This window comes from Candoia aspera, chromosome 8 (assembly GCF_035149785.1).
Source record: "Candoia aspera isolate rCanAsp1 chromosome 8, rCanAsp1.hap2, whole genome shotgun sequence".
NCBI classification, from domain to species: domain Eukaryota; kingdom Metazoa; phylum Chordata; class Lepidosauria; order Squamata; family Boidae; genus Candoia; species Candoia aspera.
The window spans coordinates 22,052,459-22,070,255 of NC_086160.1; the positions used below are offsets into that span (position 1 = coordinate 22,052,459).

Here is a 17,797-nt window from a genome sequence, read left to right on the forward strand (position 1 = left end):
ATAAAATACCCTATTATTGTCAATAAAACTGTACAGACATGGAGATGTCCTGGCAATCACCTGAAGTCAGACTCAACTAGAAGTCTTAATTTTTATTTTTATTTTAATCTGCCCTGTGTGGAAGCAGGCTGCAGATGGCCAGTTATCCTCCACAGAGTGGGTCTGGCTAAGTAGTTTTTCCCTCTATTTCTCAGAAGGAGATATAAGTCTTAAAGCACCTTCTGTCTCTGCAATTTTTTATATTTTAAAGGTTGAGGATGATAAAAAGTTACATTACTTGTAGTTATCTGACCTAATATTACTTAAGTCGACTGCAAACTTCAAAGTGATTAACATGTTTTAGGTGGCCGATGTAGTTGCCAGGGAGGAGTTACAAATCATAAAACATGAGGGCTGGAGGTTACCTTGGAGATCATCTAGTCAAACCTTCTGCCAGTGCAGGAATCTGCTAGTATAGCAACACCAGCACCATCTAGTGCTTGTTTATATAGCTTCAACAAAGTAGAATCTACAACTTCCTGAAGCAGCCTGCTCCATTGTTGAACAGCTATTGTGTTAGGAAATCTTCCTGATTTCCACTTGAAATCTGCTTCTTTGTAATTTAAACCTGTTGTTACTTGCCTTATCTCCTGCAGCAACTCTGAATAATCCCCCCCCCCCATCTTCTATCTACATGACAATATTTCAGATGCTTGAAAACAGCTATATCTCCCTGCAGGCCAAGCATACTCAGTGCCTCCAGCTGTCCCTCGAAAGGTTTTCCTTCCAGGCCACTTATCATCTACATTTTTTCTCTTCTGGACACATTCCAGTTTCTCGGTGTCAATCCATTGATAGATCGATTGATTGAATTGAATCAGTGTCCAGTTGGTCAGTGTCATTCTCTTGAACCCCAAGATGGTCAAAGAGGTAAAAGCAGTGGGAAATTTGGAAGAATCCAGATTTTCCACTGCTTTACCTCTTACCTTTGTTTAGAATCAAGCTTTTTAAAAATGAAAGGGAAAAAAACTGATAAATTTTAGGGGTTTGGCCAACTTCTTTTTTGCGGTTTTGGCCACGTTAGTTTTCCTAAGAGACATGTCTCTTAAGAGTCTCCCATTATGTCTTTCCTCTCCTAGACTGCCTGGCTTGGCAGACTGTAGCACACTCCCACAGTAATATCTTATGGTTTCCCTTTCCTTGCTCCTCACTCAAATGCACGTGGCAGGACACTTGTGCTCCCATTTGGATGTCGATATGGGTGTGCTCTTCCTTCATATATAATACCACCGCTCCTCTCCTTTTGGGTGGCAGTTTGTTTTGCAATACTTTTCAATCTTCGCATTCTTTTCATGAGTTTTATCCCACCAAATTTTAGTAATGCTCATTAAATTGTTTTTGGCTTCCTTCATTAAGACATCTAGCTCTTCTTCTTTGTTCTCCATGTTCAGTGCATTTGTATAAGGACATTGAAATCATGTAAAGTGACCTATTCCTACCTGTACTATGTGCCATTATTTCTGTGGCTTCACATGTTGCATAACCCACCCCACGCCCAGTACATGTTTTTGCACTATTTTATGGGCTCCTCATCCCCCCGTAGGATTCAGAAGTGTACATTATTCTCACTGTAAATGTAGCCCATTTCTTACCAGAAGTCCATCTTGAAAAATGCATCCCATTATTTTTTAAAAATCCAGACTATTTCCTCTGGGACTATCAGTGGAGTCCACTGCTCACTAATAGTATTCTCTCTCTTCCTAGGGCATATCCCTTGATAGTAAGGAATGAATAAAACACTATGTGTATCCCAGCTCCTTCAGCCTTCTGCCAAGTATTTCCCAGGCTAATTGCTAATACACTTCTCAGAGCCCAAGAAAATGGGTAACAGTTTGCAAGATTTTACTAAAATTATATAAAGTCTGTACATTCCTCCATTATTAGTCAACTGGCTAGCCACCTCCACTGTCCATCAAATAGTTGTTAGCAAGTTAATTTAAGGATTCCCCATCCTAGCGGGGCTAGAGATAAATTGGGGACTTAAGTGAAAATAACCAATTGTTGAGATTTCTGCAACCTGGCCCCTTTCCCCTTTCAATAAAACTAATGAAACACATTTTTCAAGAAGCATTTTTACTTTTGCCAAGAACTTGTCTCACTGTGTCAGTTGTTCCTATGGGGATCAGTTGGAAGTGATATTTGTCAGTGGGCTTAAAGAGTCTTGGGAGTCATATCCCAAATGTGTATACCAGGAGGGCAATTTCCCTTGATCAGTGGCCAACAGGTTGATGCTTCAGTCTCTTTCAAAAGGGGGTCTTTATTCACTACCACCAAGAACCACTTTCTCAGGATTAGAAGCAAGAATTCTTCACTGTACAGACCCTATAGAGTCATCTTCCTCAGTCTCACAAGCATGTTGCATATGTTCCGTAAACATCAACAATGAGGTCCTGCAATTTATTGTTATAATCTATTTAGGTTGTAAGAACTCTTATTGACAGGTTTGAATCTTTGTGTCACATTGCTCCATCTCTCCATCCCCTCCGCTGGACTTTCTTCTCAAAGGCTTCTTGGTGATTTTGTTCTTCTGTGAGTGCTTCCTTTGTCTGATTCACGGATTCCCAATCTTGCTGGATAACCAGGGTTCAGAGAGTCTTGCCTCCAGTCATTTTACCTTTTGTTTCAGGAATGTGATAATCCAGCAGTTGTAACATGTATAGTTCTTGCTTTGTGGAGGAAAACAAGCATGGCACATCCCCTGCAGGTCACAAGATAAGTTCTTTGTCTCTCCATGTTCCTCTGATGAACAACATACAACAAAAAAAGAGTGCCTCCTCTGTCAAACTTTTATTTCCCTGTTTCTTTACTGAGCAGATTCAATTTGGTCCTTTGGGGGGGTAACAGATCTTAACTGGTTCCAGTAGCCAGCCAAAGTTTGACTTCACCATGACTTGTCCCCTTGCTCTGGCAGGAAGAGACAGGTCTTCTGAAATGCTGAGCTTGAGCACAAAATCCAATGCAATTGTCGAGGAATTCCTTCAGCCATTTTGCACAGCTACAGAGAAATAGGAGAGTATGCTAACATCAGGTACTTTTTAAAAAAGGTGTATTGATTCTGAAGTGTTTTTAAAACTCATGGCCACATCAGAAGTCCCTTCTTTCATTCTCTTTTCAAATGTCAGCATCTCATAAGGAAACATCCTTCATGGTTCTCCAGTAATGGAAGAAAAGGAACAGCTCACTGCAATTCTGCATTCTGTCCAGAACTGCCATAAATAAATGAATGTCCATTCATTCACCTTTGGTTGGAGGGAATTAAAACTATTTTTCAAGGCCTGGCCATGCCTCCAAGGTCAAGGCATACCCCTGGCTTATTGCTGAGTTCCAGAGCCAATGAATGGAAGCAGAGCATGACTTCGTTTTTGCATTCTTGGTCTTCCCCTCTGGTGAAAATGGGGCTGCTTGGTTTGCATTATGCATGACTGAGATTTCAAACTCAGAATGCATATTACTGCATAGGTAAATTGGTAAACTGGAGCAGGAGACTGGAAACAGAAGCTTGACCTGGCTAAGTATATAGTTAAACTTATCAGCAGCAAAACTGAATCAGATCAAAGAATTCCGCCAGACCTTTGGATGAAGAAGGGAAAAAAAAGGCTTCTTCTGTCTTCTTTTGCAACTTTACTGAAAAAGCGTCAGAACTTGTTTTGAATGCCAGAGGGACAAATGAGATTTCTGTGACCCAGGTGTCTTCTTATCTATCCTCATGTTGCAATTAAGTTGTGGTTCAAATAACTACTCAAATTTGGGAATATGATATTCAGGGCCTTTCACATGGTAAATCTATTTTAAAAGATCAATGTAAGCTTTAAACACTAATCTTTTTAAAAATAAATGAACTAGGGCAGATTTCATACTGCAGATCACACCCAGCCCTTCCAAGTCATCAGTTTTCCATTTTCCAGCTAGGCTTACTTTGGGAAAAAAATAATAATTTGAAATAATCTAGGTGACTTTTCCCCAAGAAAATCGACAAGTCACAGAAACATTGAACACGCTTCATGTACACAGTAATTTTCTCTGCAAATATCCTCCTCCTGTGTCCCGGTGCATTGTGAGAGGTCTGAGAACTGGGCACTTGAAATTCTAAAACAGTCATGCCTGTGCTTCCCCCCCCCCCGAAAAAAATTTGGACTCAGAACATGAAGTGTGTGTGTGTGTGTAGGTGGAGGGGGTAGGAGAGTTGTTACAATTTCTTCAGATTTCCATTTATAATATTTTTTAAAAATATATTTATTTATGGTGTATTTTTAATATTCACAATCATTGTGAAGCAGTTTTCAAAATAAAATAAAACAACATTACAGAAATTACAAAAAAAAATATGTGTTAAAAAGTGGCTTGAAAAGAAGGGGGAAAGCAGTGGGGAAAAAATCCATTGCATTTATGTCAAAAAGACCTGGATGAGGAGATAAGAATCTCATGGGTATTAAAAATGGAAGGAGATTATTTCAGAGAAAAGATGCTACCACAGAGAAGGGCTACCTGGGAAAAAACAGAATATGATCCTCTGTAAATTCCAGCACCCAATGCAGAATGTCAATTTTCAAGATATCCTGATGCTAAATGTTTGCCAAAACTTAAAATGTGAGCTTGGCTTGTCAGTCAATTCAGTCTCTGTAAACAGGGTATAAAATGAATGGCCAGTGTCCCCACTTGGCAACCTGCCCGCCTACATTATACACCAAGCCCAGGTTCTGCATCACATCAGCTGCATGACAGTAATATTAAAGAGATTACCAGTGTATGGGCGACAGCAATTAGGTTATCCTTATCTAAGAAAAAGGATAGTAGGTATAACACTTGAAGTTGAGTATAGATGTTCCTGGCCACTGAAGAGCACCCTCAAACTATGTACTTGGGTTTTTTTGTCCTGAACGAAAACGTTTAGAACATACAGACCCCACTAAATTGAAAATGAAGTAATGACTGCAAATTAATTGCCTTTTGAAGCCTTCATCGCTACACAGTAAGCGTAATTATAACAATTATAACATACATCTCATAACAGGCCTTATACTTCATTCATTCATTCATTCAATCATTGGCTGCCTAGCTCCCAAATGATTCTGGGCCACTTAGAAAAATCTAATAACCAATATATAAAAAGAATACAACAGATCAAAAGACCAAAACAAAATAAAATGAAGCAAAAAAACAAACAAACATAAAAGGCCTGGGAGAACAACCAGGTCTTCAGTAATTTCCTGAATGGAATAATGGTGGGAGCCACATAAATCTTCGGGGGGCAGGAGGGGAGGTAGAGAACTCTGTGATTTTCCAGGAAATCAGTCCGTTGTATAGAGACAGAAAAGCATCTACATATATCTCAATTAAACATTGTTCCTCAGCTTTCTTCTAAAAAGGGTTTGTCTGACTTGGATTCAGATACATAAGCAGCATCATGCACAGAAAAATTATTTGCTTTGCATTTGTGGTTTCCTTTATCAAGAGAGAATGGCTAAATGATTCATTTTGCTTGGTTGAGGCTTAGTCAGCTCCGAGTTCCTCATGATAATAATTAATTTGACACCAGCAGTCAAGCTGGAACAAGTGCAAGAAACATTAACATAGGGATAGAGTCTTCCGAAAAGGTTCAGAGAAATTTTAACCACGGTTTTGTTTTTGTTTTTTAAGGAGATTGTACCAAAGGGATAAGAATGTATTAATTTGGAGAAAAAAAGTACATAATTTGTACAGAGTGGGTATTTGTTTAGAGTAAGATATATGATGTTAAAAATAAATATAACTTTAAATGGAATGTTGTTATGATTTGACTGGGTCCAAGGAGATTCCTGATGAGATACCAAAAGAATTCTAAAACACCAGAGGGACATGAAATGAGTTCAGGGTTCTGCTTGGGTGCCGTATTGATCATTCTATACCATAGATCTTCTCCTTAGCAAGATAACTTCTTCTCCGTCTAATGGCTTAATAAGCTCCTTTGCAAATGTTACACATTTTCCCATCTCTTACCGTCCAACAACCCGCTTATTACTTTTCAGATACACCTTTCTGCTGCTGCTGACTTTCTCTCTCCATCTCTCTCTCTCTCTCTTTCTCTCATAGGTAGTAGAAACAAATGGTCATATTACAGTTCTCAAAGAATTATGGAATGGTGATGTTATTTTTTTTACTTGTATGATGGTTTGATTTCCTTTTTTTGATGCAATCTTGATACTGTGGTGATCTGAAATGTAAATGTCTACAGTCCATGTCAAGCACAAGAAGTCAGTAGAGATCACATTTTTTCCCCTCTATGTTGTAGATTGCAACATCTGCCCTTTGACTATAATGGTGATGGAATCTGTAAAATGTAATAGGATTTAGTTACATCCAGTCTGCCTACCTAAACAAACTTGGATGAACAAAGTCATTTTCATATTAATATGTCACTTTTGAGATAACCGGCAGTGTGAATTTGGATGCTTGATGCTGTAACTCTGGAAGATTAAAAATATATTTGCACTACACTCCTAATAGAGCTGTTTATCTGATTATTCTCTGCAGATTTGTCACTAAGCTGTCACTAGTCTCATTTGCTTTGAGCAGTGATTTTGTACATTTCTTCAAATCTGCACAATATAGGCTGTGTTCTCTGTCTGTGCTCCTGTAAATCTCTTGATACTTCAGACCCTCCCATTTTTCCTGCCCCATTCATTATAATGGTTGCAATCGATGCCTATTGCAGTCATTTAAATCCTCTGGAGCTTAGCCAAGCCTTAGTGCAGATTTATCCAAAGTGATCCCAGCATGTTCTGCATGTACTAGATGTTCTGGGTTCTTCCATTTTTGTAATGTGATTGTCAGGAACCAACTACTGTCTGTATCAGCTAAACTACATTTCTTTTTACCTTGTCATTCCTTATCCTTTCTTGTCTTTTTACCATGCCTTGACTGTCTTATCATAAGAATCAAACAGCAGCTGTTGTGGGCTGAGGATCTGTGTTTCTACTGTACCCTGGCTCCCTTTAGCTGTAGTTGTTGTAAAACAATGAAATATGTGCTGAACTCTAAAAAAAACCTTGGAATAACACTGTGCTGTCTGGGTAATATGATTTTGGATCCATATTTCATAGGCTACAAACAGTTGAAACAACGGTGTGATGTAAAAAAAGAACCTGAGAAAGTGTAAGAGAAAGAAGATAAAGGCTACTGAATGATGGAGTTAGAGACAGTTGCTAAGAATACCCTGGACTTTAAGAAGAACCACACAGTAAATCAGTCCTGGACCAAATGAAAACAGATTGCTGCTTTGAAACAATGGTCATTGTTATTTGGGCATGTGATGTGGGTTTTGGATAGGGTTAGGGATGGCTGATAAAAATAGATAAGGTGAATGGATGGAGCCAAAGAAGTCACTGGAATGTCCTTAGAAGAGTTACAAATTATTACTAGAGTCAAATCAGTAAAATTCTAACAAGCATTTGTCTATGCAGTCAGTAGGAGGCAAACCTGACTTGACACCAAAATAACTATTAACTGGCATTTAATATTGGATTCCTTTCTGTAGTATAGTACCATACTACAACAATCCCATATCTCACAAGCAAAGTGTCATTAAAAAGGGGGATCTGCTATATATCTAGACATCTTACAATTTAGAGAATGTTATGTTGTTTGTGTGTATATCTTCAAACATCTTACATAGTGTATTGAGATATGTCAATCAATATTTTATGTTCTACCTCCACTGCTTGTTGTCTTGCCTTCTCTTAGCTTGCATCTCAATCACTCTTTAATATCTCCTATTTAGCATAGATTATTCCATGCATAGCATGGTAGTAATATTCCCATCTGCATCAGAGCTACTTAAATCTTAAGATCTAATGTCGCTTGGACAAACCAAGAAGCAACCTGTTCAAAGAGATCCCAGAGTTTTCTGCTTGTACCAGACATCATGAGGATCTTCCATTTTAAGATGCAATTATAGGATCAACAGCTTTCTGAGCCAGCTAAGCTACAACTCTTTTTGATGTCTTCATTCTATAAAATTCCAGTGTGGAACTTTTCTTGCATTCTGCCCATTATTTCTTTTATCTTCTCCTTTAAGTGACAGGACCTTCATTGGATATACATGTAAGCCAACAGCCTTCAAACTGAACTTGCTCTAAACAATAAATTTATTTTGGACTATAAGAAAATATCATGGAATGATGTGAGTTACTGCTGTCTGAATAGTGAGATTCCAAATAAGTAGTGTTACAAGGTCAGAATAGTCAAATCCCCCAAAACCCATATGGCTGCAACCATCGATCATCTCATTGATCACCAGGGCTGATTTGTTTGATCTAGTTTCCTGGGCATATGTCCCTTTCTTCTGCATTCTTTCCAAAGTTGGGCATTCTGTAGTGGAGGACAGTCCTCCGAGAGATTGTACAATGTCTGCATTCCCCACTAGAACCTCCAAACAAGCTCAAGGACAAATATGTAGCTTTGGATCATGTACCTCAATAAATCAATGAAGAAGTATAATGTTTTTGATTAATTTGTTTAATCGGGTTCTCATTATCAGGTTTTAGGATCACACTTTAGGTCATATTTCTGAAGAAGTACTGAAAATTCAAAAGGGTTCACAAGCTTTTAATCTCCACTGTAAATTAAGGCACTGTTGCAACTTGCTGTGGTATAGGTGTGAATATTAGAAGCTTTTGGATAAGGCTTATCGTATGGATCTCTCCAACTGAATATTTCCCACTTTTCTGCATAAAATAACATCATGGGTATTGCTGTTTGTGAGTGTGTGACTGGCTGGGTCTGTGCAAGATTCAACTGGGCTGGCTGGGTTACAACATGACTTAGCTGTCTCAGGATGAAGCCAGTATTACTGTTGAGATCAAATTGTAGATACTGTAGGAGAAGAGCTGTGTTAGTCCATGAGAGCAAAAAATCAGGAGGAGTCTGGTGGCACCTTTTCCAACTAAGCTTATGCCTTTTAATAAAATTAGTTAGTTGGAAAAGGTGCTACCAGACTCCTCCTGATCAAAACAGTGTTCAGTAGATGCACTGGCATGCATATAGCACATTCTTCCTTCAGTTAAGGTCTCAAGTATTGCCACAACATTACTTTCTCCATTATACAGGGAGAAATGGATTACAACAAATGAATAAAATTGCAAATTGTCTGGACTGATTGTCTGGAAATACTTTGTGTATCAAAGAGGTGATAATTTCCTCACTGGTCTGCTGACAGACATAATGTAACACAGATCTCTCAAGTTCATTCAGACAGTACCTGCTAGTGTCAGTTAGCTCTGAAACACTCTTTTTCTACTAAGTCCTCTCAGGGTGGAATTTTTAAAGGAAAATAAAATCTGACAGCATAATATTTTATCAATGATAATATATGTATATTTAGGATGTAAAGACTTTTCTGTTTTGTAGTCTAGATGGTAATTAAAAATATGGAGGTATTATTTTGAATTGGCACTATATAAATGGCAATTTGACTTTCATTAAAAACTTGGCTTTGCTCGAGTCATAACAATTAGCAGTTTTCCCTCTAAGACAACACGCCTGTTTTTGCATGAAGAACAAAAGCTGAGACTGGATGAAAATATGTACAGGATACAGATTTCTGTTTCTGTCCTGCTTATTCGCTTTTCATATTGTTTCATCGCTACTGTTTTTATGAACTGTTTTCTACAGTGACATCTGGTGGTAATTCAGACATTTTTAAAATAACATTTGAAACTCGATTTAAACCTTTTCAAAACTAAATATGACCGTTGGGTTTTTCTGTGGATTTTTTAAGTAAGTGAGATGGGATTAGAAACGACAACAGCAAGTTTCTGGGGTTGAATTGAATTGAACCAAACATGCATTCAGAGTTCATGTTGGCTTGCGGTGAGTTTATCCTGATGCTCACTATCCCTATACTCTCCTTGTATTAGATGGCCATTCCCCTTTCTTTTCCAAATATGCTTTCATGGGAAAGAGATAGCAGGGAAGAACAAAGGGGAGGAAAGATCTGAATTCTTGGTGACCACAAGTCCCAGCATACCTGATCATAGAGTAGCTCGGTACACCTGGTGGTCAGACTCCTTTGGCATTAGGAACAATGAGATTATATTAACCAATAAGATTATTAAATCTACTGGTGTGTTGCTGTATAGCTGAAGCATTGGAAGTAAAGCACAAAAGAAGCATAGTGAAGACCAGATGTGGAGAACGGTTAGTTCTTAATGTATAGGCATAGCTAGATCTTTTGAATATGTAGTTTAATTTAGTCATTTAATTTTATTTATGAATGGATAAACTACTTCAGTCAATTTTGACCCTGAGCAGTATACAGAAGCAACAGTCATAGCCAATACAGCAATGATAATACTGCATAAAATATCAGAAATACAATATATCATTTCTTAAAAAAATAATGCATATAATATTCTCAGCACTGGGAACACGATAGCACTGCAGTCCCAGACGCTCCCTGGGACACCAAGTTTTTACAAGCTTCCAGAAGGCCAAAAAAGTGGCGGCTATTCTTGTCTCCGGTGCAGAGAGGAGAGTGCCTCCCTCACCCCACATCCCTGTTTTTAGGCTCTTTCCTGTTGTACTTCTCAGTCAATGGGGACCTTTACTAGGCAGTTCTGATGACCTTGGATTGGGCACATAGAATCTATATGGTAGTCCCAGAGATACCCACTCCCTGAGCCTTATCGTTACGTTGCTGGACAGGTGTTGTTTAAATCTGATAAACATAGGATAATAGTAAGGGACAAGATTGAAGTTCATGTGTTCCTTTTTATAGAAAAGAAACACAGGTGAGATCTACAGGTAGTCCTTGCTTAACAACCATCTGTTTAGTGACGTTTCGGACTTAGGATGGTGCTGGAGAAACCAACTTCCAACTGGTCCTCACACTTACAACCTTTGCAGTGCCCCTGCAATCCCATGATCACGATTTGAGCACTTGGCAACCAGGTCACATTTATGACAATCACCATTTTTGCCCTTCCTGGCCAGCTTCTGGCAAGCAAAATCAGTGGGGAACCATGTGATTTGCTTAACAACCATGTGGTTCATTTAATGCCCAGTGATTTGCTTAACAACTGCTGCAAAAAAAGTAAAATCAGGTTGGAATCACGTAATGACTGCTTCACTTAGCAACTGAAATTCTGGTCCCAGTTGTGGTCATCAAGCGAGGACTACCTGTAGTAGTATGTTAATTGACTTTGTGGCTACAGTTGCTAGGGCTGTGGCAAATTCTCTTTAAAATTCTCCTTTCCAAATATATGGGCAGAGAAAATAGGAGGGATTGTTTCCTCATATTGCTGAAGGACTGAGGAGAATTAACCCAAGAGTTTCTAAAGAGTATGGCTCACAGTTTGTAGTACCAGTACATGTTAAAGTATTTGTTTGTTTCCTGCTTTTGCAAGTGGGAACGGGGCAACTGTGTTGGCAGCCTATGCATCATTGCAGCTCGAACCTTAGTTGGGATGTATTTGATGTGTACAGTTATATGTAGATTTAATTGTGCTGGTTTTCCTCTTGTTTTTCATAACGCTAATCCACAATAATTGGCCGAATATGATTCACTTTTTACTTCCCATCTGTAATTACCTGGTTTTGAATATTGTAGTTTATATAAATACAGGAGCTTCATTTTTTTCTTTACAGAATGGCAAAAACATTTCTGCCCTGTCCTTGTAGGCAAGAAAAACATTTAAAAACTTAATCAAGTAGATCTGATACTTGATACAAAGATGATATAATACTCCTTCTTCATCTCCTTTCTAAACAGGTACAATAGTAACTGTTGATCTGCTGGACCGAGAGACCACTGCTCACTACTGGCTCACCGTTTATGCAACCGACCAAGGCGTTATTCCTCTGTCTTCCTTCATTGAAATCTACATAGAAGTTGGGGACGTTAATGACAATGCTCCACAAACTACTCGGCCTGTTTATTACCCAGAAGTTATGGAAAACTCACCCAAGGACATGTCAGTCATCCAGATCGAAGGCTTTGATTCAGATTCGAGCTCTAATGAAAAGCTCACTTACAAGATTTCTAGTGGAAATCCACAGGGATTCTTTCACATAAATCCTAAAACTGGTAAGTAGCTGGCAGATGTTACTTCAATTCTTCAGATTTTTATTATTTATTTATTTATTTGAATTTGTGCCACCGCCCATCTCTCCCAATGGGGGACTCTTTTAAATAGAAATTAAATTGGGGGAAAATCATTGGAGATTTTGAGAGGTGATTTGTACCTGTATGAACAATATGTGGGTAATATTAGGACTGTTATCGCAAAACTGATTTATGTATTTGCCCAAATTGGGGAAAAATGGGTTTATTGGGAATGCTGACAGAAACTTGTGTTTAAACATTTTCTGAATAAAATCCAGAGGTTAACTTTCAGAGTATCTTATTTTCAGTCACTAATTTGCTGAATTATGGTTGGTTTGTATTTATTTCACAAATACATACTGTTTCATTAATGCAGACCTAAATGTCTTAGATTTAATTTGCCACAGGAAATAAGTAAACGGAAGGGCATGGGGTGAGGTATGGTCCAAATCAGGATTAAATGCAAATCTGGAGAGAGGTCATGCAGTCTTGAAGGTAGATAGCTATTTGTATATTTTGTTGTTTAAGTCCTTGAATCCATCAGATCCAGCTGTCTAAAAGGATGGGTTATCCCATCCCATTCATCTCTCAGGCAGTTTTCGTGTTTCTTTACCTTTTGTCAAGGAATCAGTGAGTTAAGGTGAAATATTCCACAAACAGCGTTTTGCAACTCTTCGTTTCAGCATTTTCTCCCCAGTTCTACCTGCTGTCTTGCACTCCTGTATGCCTTATTCACTTGTCTTGTAGGGAATACATTTTTTTATTTGGGTCTTTTATTTGGCCAGGTAGGGATTAACTTTTTTAAGGACTTTTCCAGAATTCATGAATCTTCTATATCAAACTTATTTGATAGCTTCCAGAACTAATTTATGAGTTACCTGGTAGTTTTTGTGGATTTACGAGCATGATTAGCAAACTTGTTAGGTGCTTCATTCTAAGAATCCATACAGGTAGTCCTTGTTTAAGGTCCATTCATTCAGCGACCATTCACGCTGAACAAAGGGACTTATGACTGGTCCTCAAAGTTCCAGCCGTTGCAGCACCCCTGCAGTTATGACTGCCTCTGGCAGTTGGCAGCAATGAGTAGGCGGGGGGAGATAGGCAGTTGGGGGAAATTCAAGAGGAGGCACAGGAGGCAGTCCCTTACCTTGCCAAGACTTGGGCTGGGAAGGACCAAGCCGGGAATGGCTTGGATCAGGGTGGGTCCTCGCCTAATGACTGGTGGGATTCAGTTAATGACTGCAACAGGGACTGCCAGTATTGCTGTTGCAAAGCAATGTGGTCACATGACATTGCATTGTACGACTGCATTGCTTAGTGACAAAAGTTCCAGTCCCAATTACCTTCATCAACCAAGAACTACCTGTATGTGGATTAATGATAATTAATGCTGCATTATTGTATATTCTTCCATTTTATTTATAAGTACTTCTTTTTCGTTATTGCTTTTGTAAAAAAAAATGCCTCCAAACTCCAAAACAAAATGAAAATATAAAATAATATAAGAATACAACTTTAAATTAATCTGTTTTCATTCCAGACATATGAAATGGGAAGGGGGAAGAGAGTTGTGCAGAGACAGGGAAGATTATAGCAGCACATAATGTATAAAATTAGTAGTATGTCATTCAGACTAAATTTAGAAACAAACTGTGATGATTGTGATGATTTTTTAATAAAAATAATTAATACATTTGTATGGATATCTCCACAAAGTCATCAGCAGTTCAGCTCAATTTAAGGGTGTTTTTACCTTCTTTCAACACTTCTATTATTACTTTTTTTTTCTGAATGTACTTTGTCTTCTACTGGAGGTCAAAATTCATTGAGAGTGAAGGTTTTACACACATTCCTTACATTTTAAAGAATGACATCAATTTATTTCATTATTAGAATGAAAGCACCTCATGAAAGTAAAAGATAATGGTTTTGATCTAAGCTTCTCTAAAAGTTAGGGCTCAGCCATATAAGCCACTCGAATTCAAGTGGAGAAGTGGTTTGTTAATTACCTGGAGGCTACAATCATTACATCGCAATATGCATCCAAAATGACTAATTCTTAACGGAGTAGAGCCAAACCTGCTCTAACTGTAGATGCATTAACTTTGTACTAGTAAATGATTCCTAGATTCCTATATTAAAAAATGAGCCCAAGGTATTTTGAGCTGAAATGTGTGCTGTTCTGTATTCCAGACTGTGAATGATAATAATGGACAAAATAATGTATTTTAATTTATTTACCATATTTTTACAACTGTCCTATAATAGCTACTGTGCTTAGTTAAAAATTAAATAAACTGAATTTAAAACAGACAAACAACAGTTTTCAGACCAGCATTATCAAGACATAAGACATAAGAGAGTGCCCCAACAATGCCATATTTTCTATGCCAAAACTAGAGTACCAGTGCTTCAGTTATTGACCTGAATTTGCTTGGAGTACTTGGAGTATGAAGGTACATACAGGAAAATGCAGTCTTTCAGGTAATACAATGAAAAGGCATTTAAATCTTGGAAGCACATCATGCTGCTTTCATAAATGGAATGGGAACCTTTGCACTGCCATAGCACAGGTGTAATGGGGATAACTATCAACTTTAATTAATAAGCTTATAGTCGTCCTGGGACCAGCTGCAGATTCTGAACAATTTTTAAAGATTGCTCCGTATGACACAGTGCGGTTAGAGGCGGCGTGCATTAGTTCGTTTGTATTAAATAGGCACTTGATTAGAGAGGAGAAAATCTAATTCAAGTATAATTTGCTAATGTGATTGAGCCTACCTTTCTATATGGTTTGCCTGATAGAATCCAGTTGAGGTTTCAAATCTTTCCTGTATGATAAAAATTGAGTTATCAGTATCATATTGATAACAATATCCTTCATATTTTGTAGGCCACTTAGCAGTTAAAGTCTCTCTTCCACAGGCTATTCAGGATTACAGTTGTCACTTGGGGGAGGATGCCCCCTCCCCCGTACACATTTGGTAAATAATGTATTTTATTTCTAATATTTCCAAATCTTGAGAATTGTAACAGTCACAATTCACTTACAAATATAAATGCAGAGGAATACAGAGATATATTTTGAGATCTGTTCACTTTTTGTGTCCAGTTTTCAAAAGCTACAGAGGTGCCTTGAGAACATAATTTCATAGTATATTTTCAGTGATGTTAGAAATAGTTCTCCCATTCTCTAGTTTATTTTAGCAATATTATTAAACAGCATTCTCCTACTTTTATGAACAGGGAATTTCAGTATATTTTAAAGAAATGAAACTGTTGCTAATCAGAGTAAAAGTTTCTCACAAATGAATGGATTTACTACTATTTTGAATTAACTTTGGATTGCTGGTATCTAAAATGTAAAGTGTAACAACAGACAGTTGATTGTACTTCTGCTATCATCTTTCAACTCACCTGACCCTCTGGGCCAACACTGTGGTGGGTTATCTGAAGACTGAGCTTGGTGAAATGGGGAATGACTGAGTATAAACAGGTCCCAAAGACTTCCTGTAACATTGGGAAACTGGTTAGTGAGGCAATAAAGGACTTATGGTTCCAAAATAGCCTATTATTAAATTATTACTATTAAATTATTATTAAATTAGCCTATTATGGTAGAAGGCTTTGTTGTTTTAACTAGCTGAGGTTCTGCATTTCCTGCAGCAAAGTTTAGACAAGTAAAGCATCAGTATGACAGCTCAATTTCCATTTAGCTGGTATTTCAGTTGTGTTAGCAATTATTTTTATTCCTTGTGACAGAAGACAGTACTTCTGAATATTGTGCAGTCATGTACACCGCCCAGAGTTCCCCAGTGGAGGAGATGGGCGGGGACAAATTTAATAAATAAATAATAAAATGCTTCTTTTGGGTTCCAACCATTCTGTTTACAAACAATGCAGTGAACACTTAACAATGAAATTTCCTAGTAGTATTTGAAGGAGTTATAAGAGGCTGTACTTGTTACTGTAAATAAATATGATAAAAACTAATATAAGAGAATATATGTAGTTGAGGGTTGAACTGTGAAGTCCTTGAGCTTGGTTGTTTGCTTGCAGACATCTCATTGCCTGAATAGGTAACATCATCAGTGCACTGGTGATTTTACCAGCTCGGGTAATGAAACATCTGCAAGCAAACAACCAAGCTAAGAGAACACCAAGGACTCCACAGTAATAAAAACTGTTATTATTTTGACTTTACTTAGTTGAAACTAATGACAATCTAGAGAAAACATTTATTAGTAAAACAATATAACCTCAAGAAAATAGTTGGTGCTAAAAGAAAAAAGAAAAAGAAAGAAAATAGTTGGTGCTGTACTTTTCTATGCATAGGTTTGCACACAGAGGAAAAGCTACTGCTTTGGTTGCATCTGTGTGTTCCTAGTGGCTTGAACAAACAGGAAGGAAAAGAGGTAAATATGGATTCTTGTCTGAATATGGACTGGTGGCCAAATCAATTTCTTTCATTATGGAAAGTTTATTAATGGAAAATGAGTGAATTTATTCCACCGATTATTATATGGGGAAAAGTTAGTTAACTCCTTAGCCACTAAGTCTGCCCCTGCTGGCCTTCTGTTTTGAAACCACAAAGAAGTTGGACCTCTTCAAAAGGTATCTCCATCAGCAGCATCCTTTTTAAAATACAGTCTAACTTGAAAGGAATTGCCACATCCTTGCCTCTTTTCATTGTCTGAGCTTCACCCAGACCAAAAAAAAAAAAGCTGTGTGTGCAGCCTTGGCAGACTTAGCCTTCCCATGGCATACCAGGCAGTAGTTTCCCCATGTTTACCCACCATGTAGATGGACTCCGGCCTGCTGATTAATTGCTGGGCAGCTGTCAGGACTGTATCCAGATGAATGAGAGAAAACACAATCAATCAATCAGTCAGTGTCCATTATTTTCTTCATCCATCTTTAAATTTTGCCAAATGATTGAAGGACCAGTAATATTCTCTTAACTTTGTATGCCAGCCAGAGTCGCTTGTTTGTGAGATGGGCAGCTATATAAATTTGAAAAATAAATAAATAAACAAGAGTAACTTGGCCTTTGTTAAAGGCTACATTCTGTAAGAATAATGTGTTGAGGCCACGTTTGCATGCTAGTGGCCAAAACTGTGGGGAACATCCTCTTGTCTCTCTGCCTGCCATTTTCTTCCCTAGCTTGATCACATTTTCTGTCATTTTTTTTTCTTCCTTTCATCCATTAAGTTTTTGGGGAAAGATCACTTTTACCTGATTTTTTTTAAAAAAAGATTTTCTCTGTTTCCCTAAGGCCTGTTTGTTCCCCCCATCCCCTTCCTAAACTGAGGGATTATGAAATAATTCCTAAAAAATCATTTTAAAATGTGTATTACTACTTCGTCTTCACTCAAGCTATGTAATCGGTAGATTTTGTGTGTGTGTGTGTGGTAAATCTGTTTGCGCTGTCATTTCCTTGCAATTCCTGTATACAGAGGATAGGTTATACAATACAGTTCTCAAATGGGATAGTACATTTCTTCTCCAGGACCGCGTACAGTTTCACAAAAGGAAGGAAAAATTCAGTCTTCCTTTGCTTATAGATTTGCTTCATTTTGTTAATCTTTGATCTGGAGGCTGGTGGATCTGTTTTTATCTTCTAGTAGGCCTCAAAGCACAAGGAACAGAGTAAATATTTCTTTGATAATGTGGAGTACA

General features: G+C 37.8%; 1 protein-coding gene across 3 annotated transcripts in view; it reads left to right on the plus strand.

Moving 5' to 3' along the window:
* The window catches only part of FAT1 (FAT atypical cadherin 1), a 116,658-nt gene that overhangs the window by 28,896 nt on the left and 69,965 nt on the right, over positions 1-17,797 (plus strand). For all 3 annotated transcript variants that reach the window (XM_063310200.1, XM_063310202.1, XM_063310201.1), the window contains one exon: positions 11,786-12,100. In XM_063310200.1, coding sequence (XP_063166270.1) covers positions 11,786-12,100 — 315 coding nt within the window. The remainder of the gene's footprint in view (positions 1-11,785; positions 12,101-17,797) is intronic.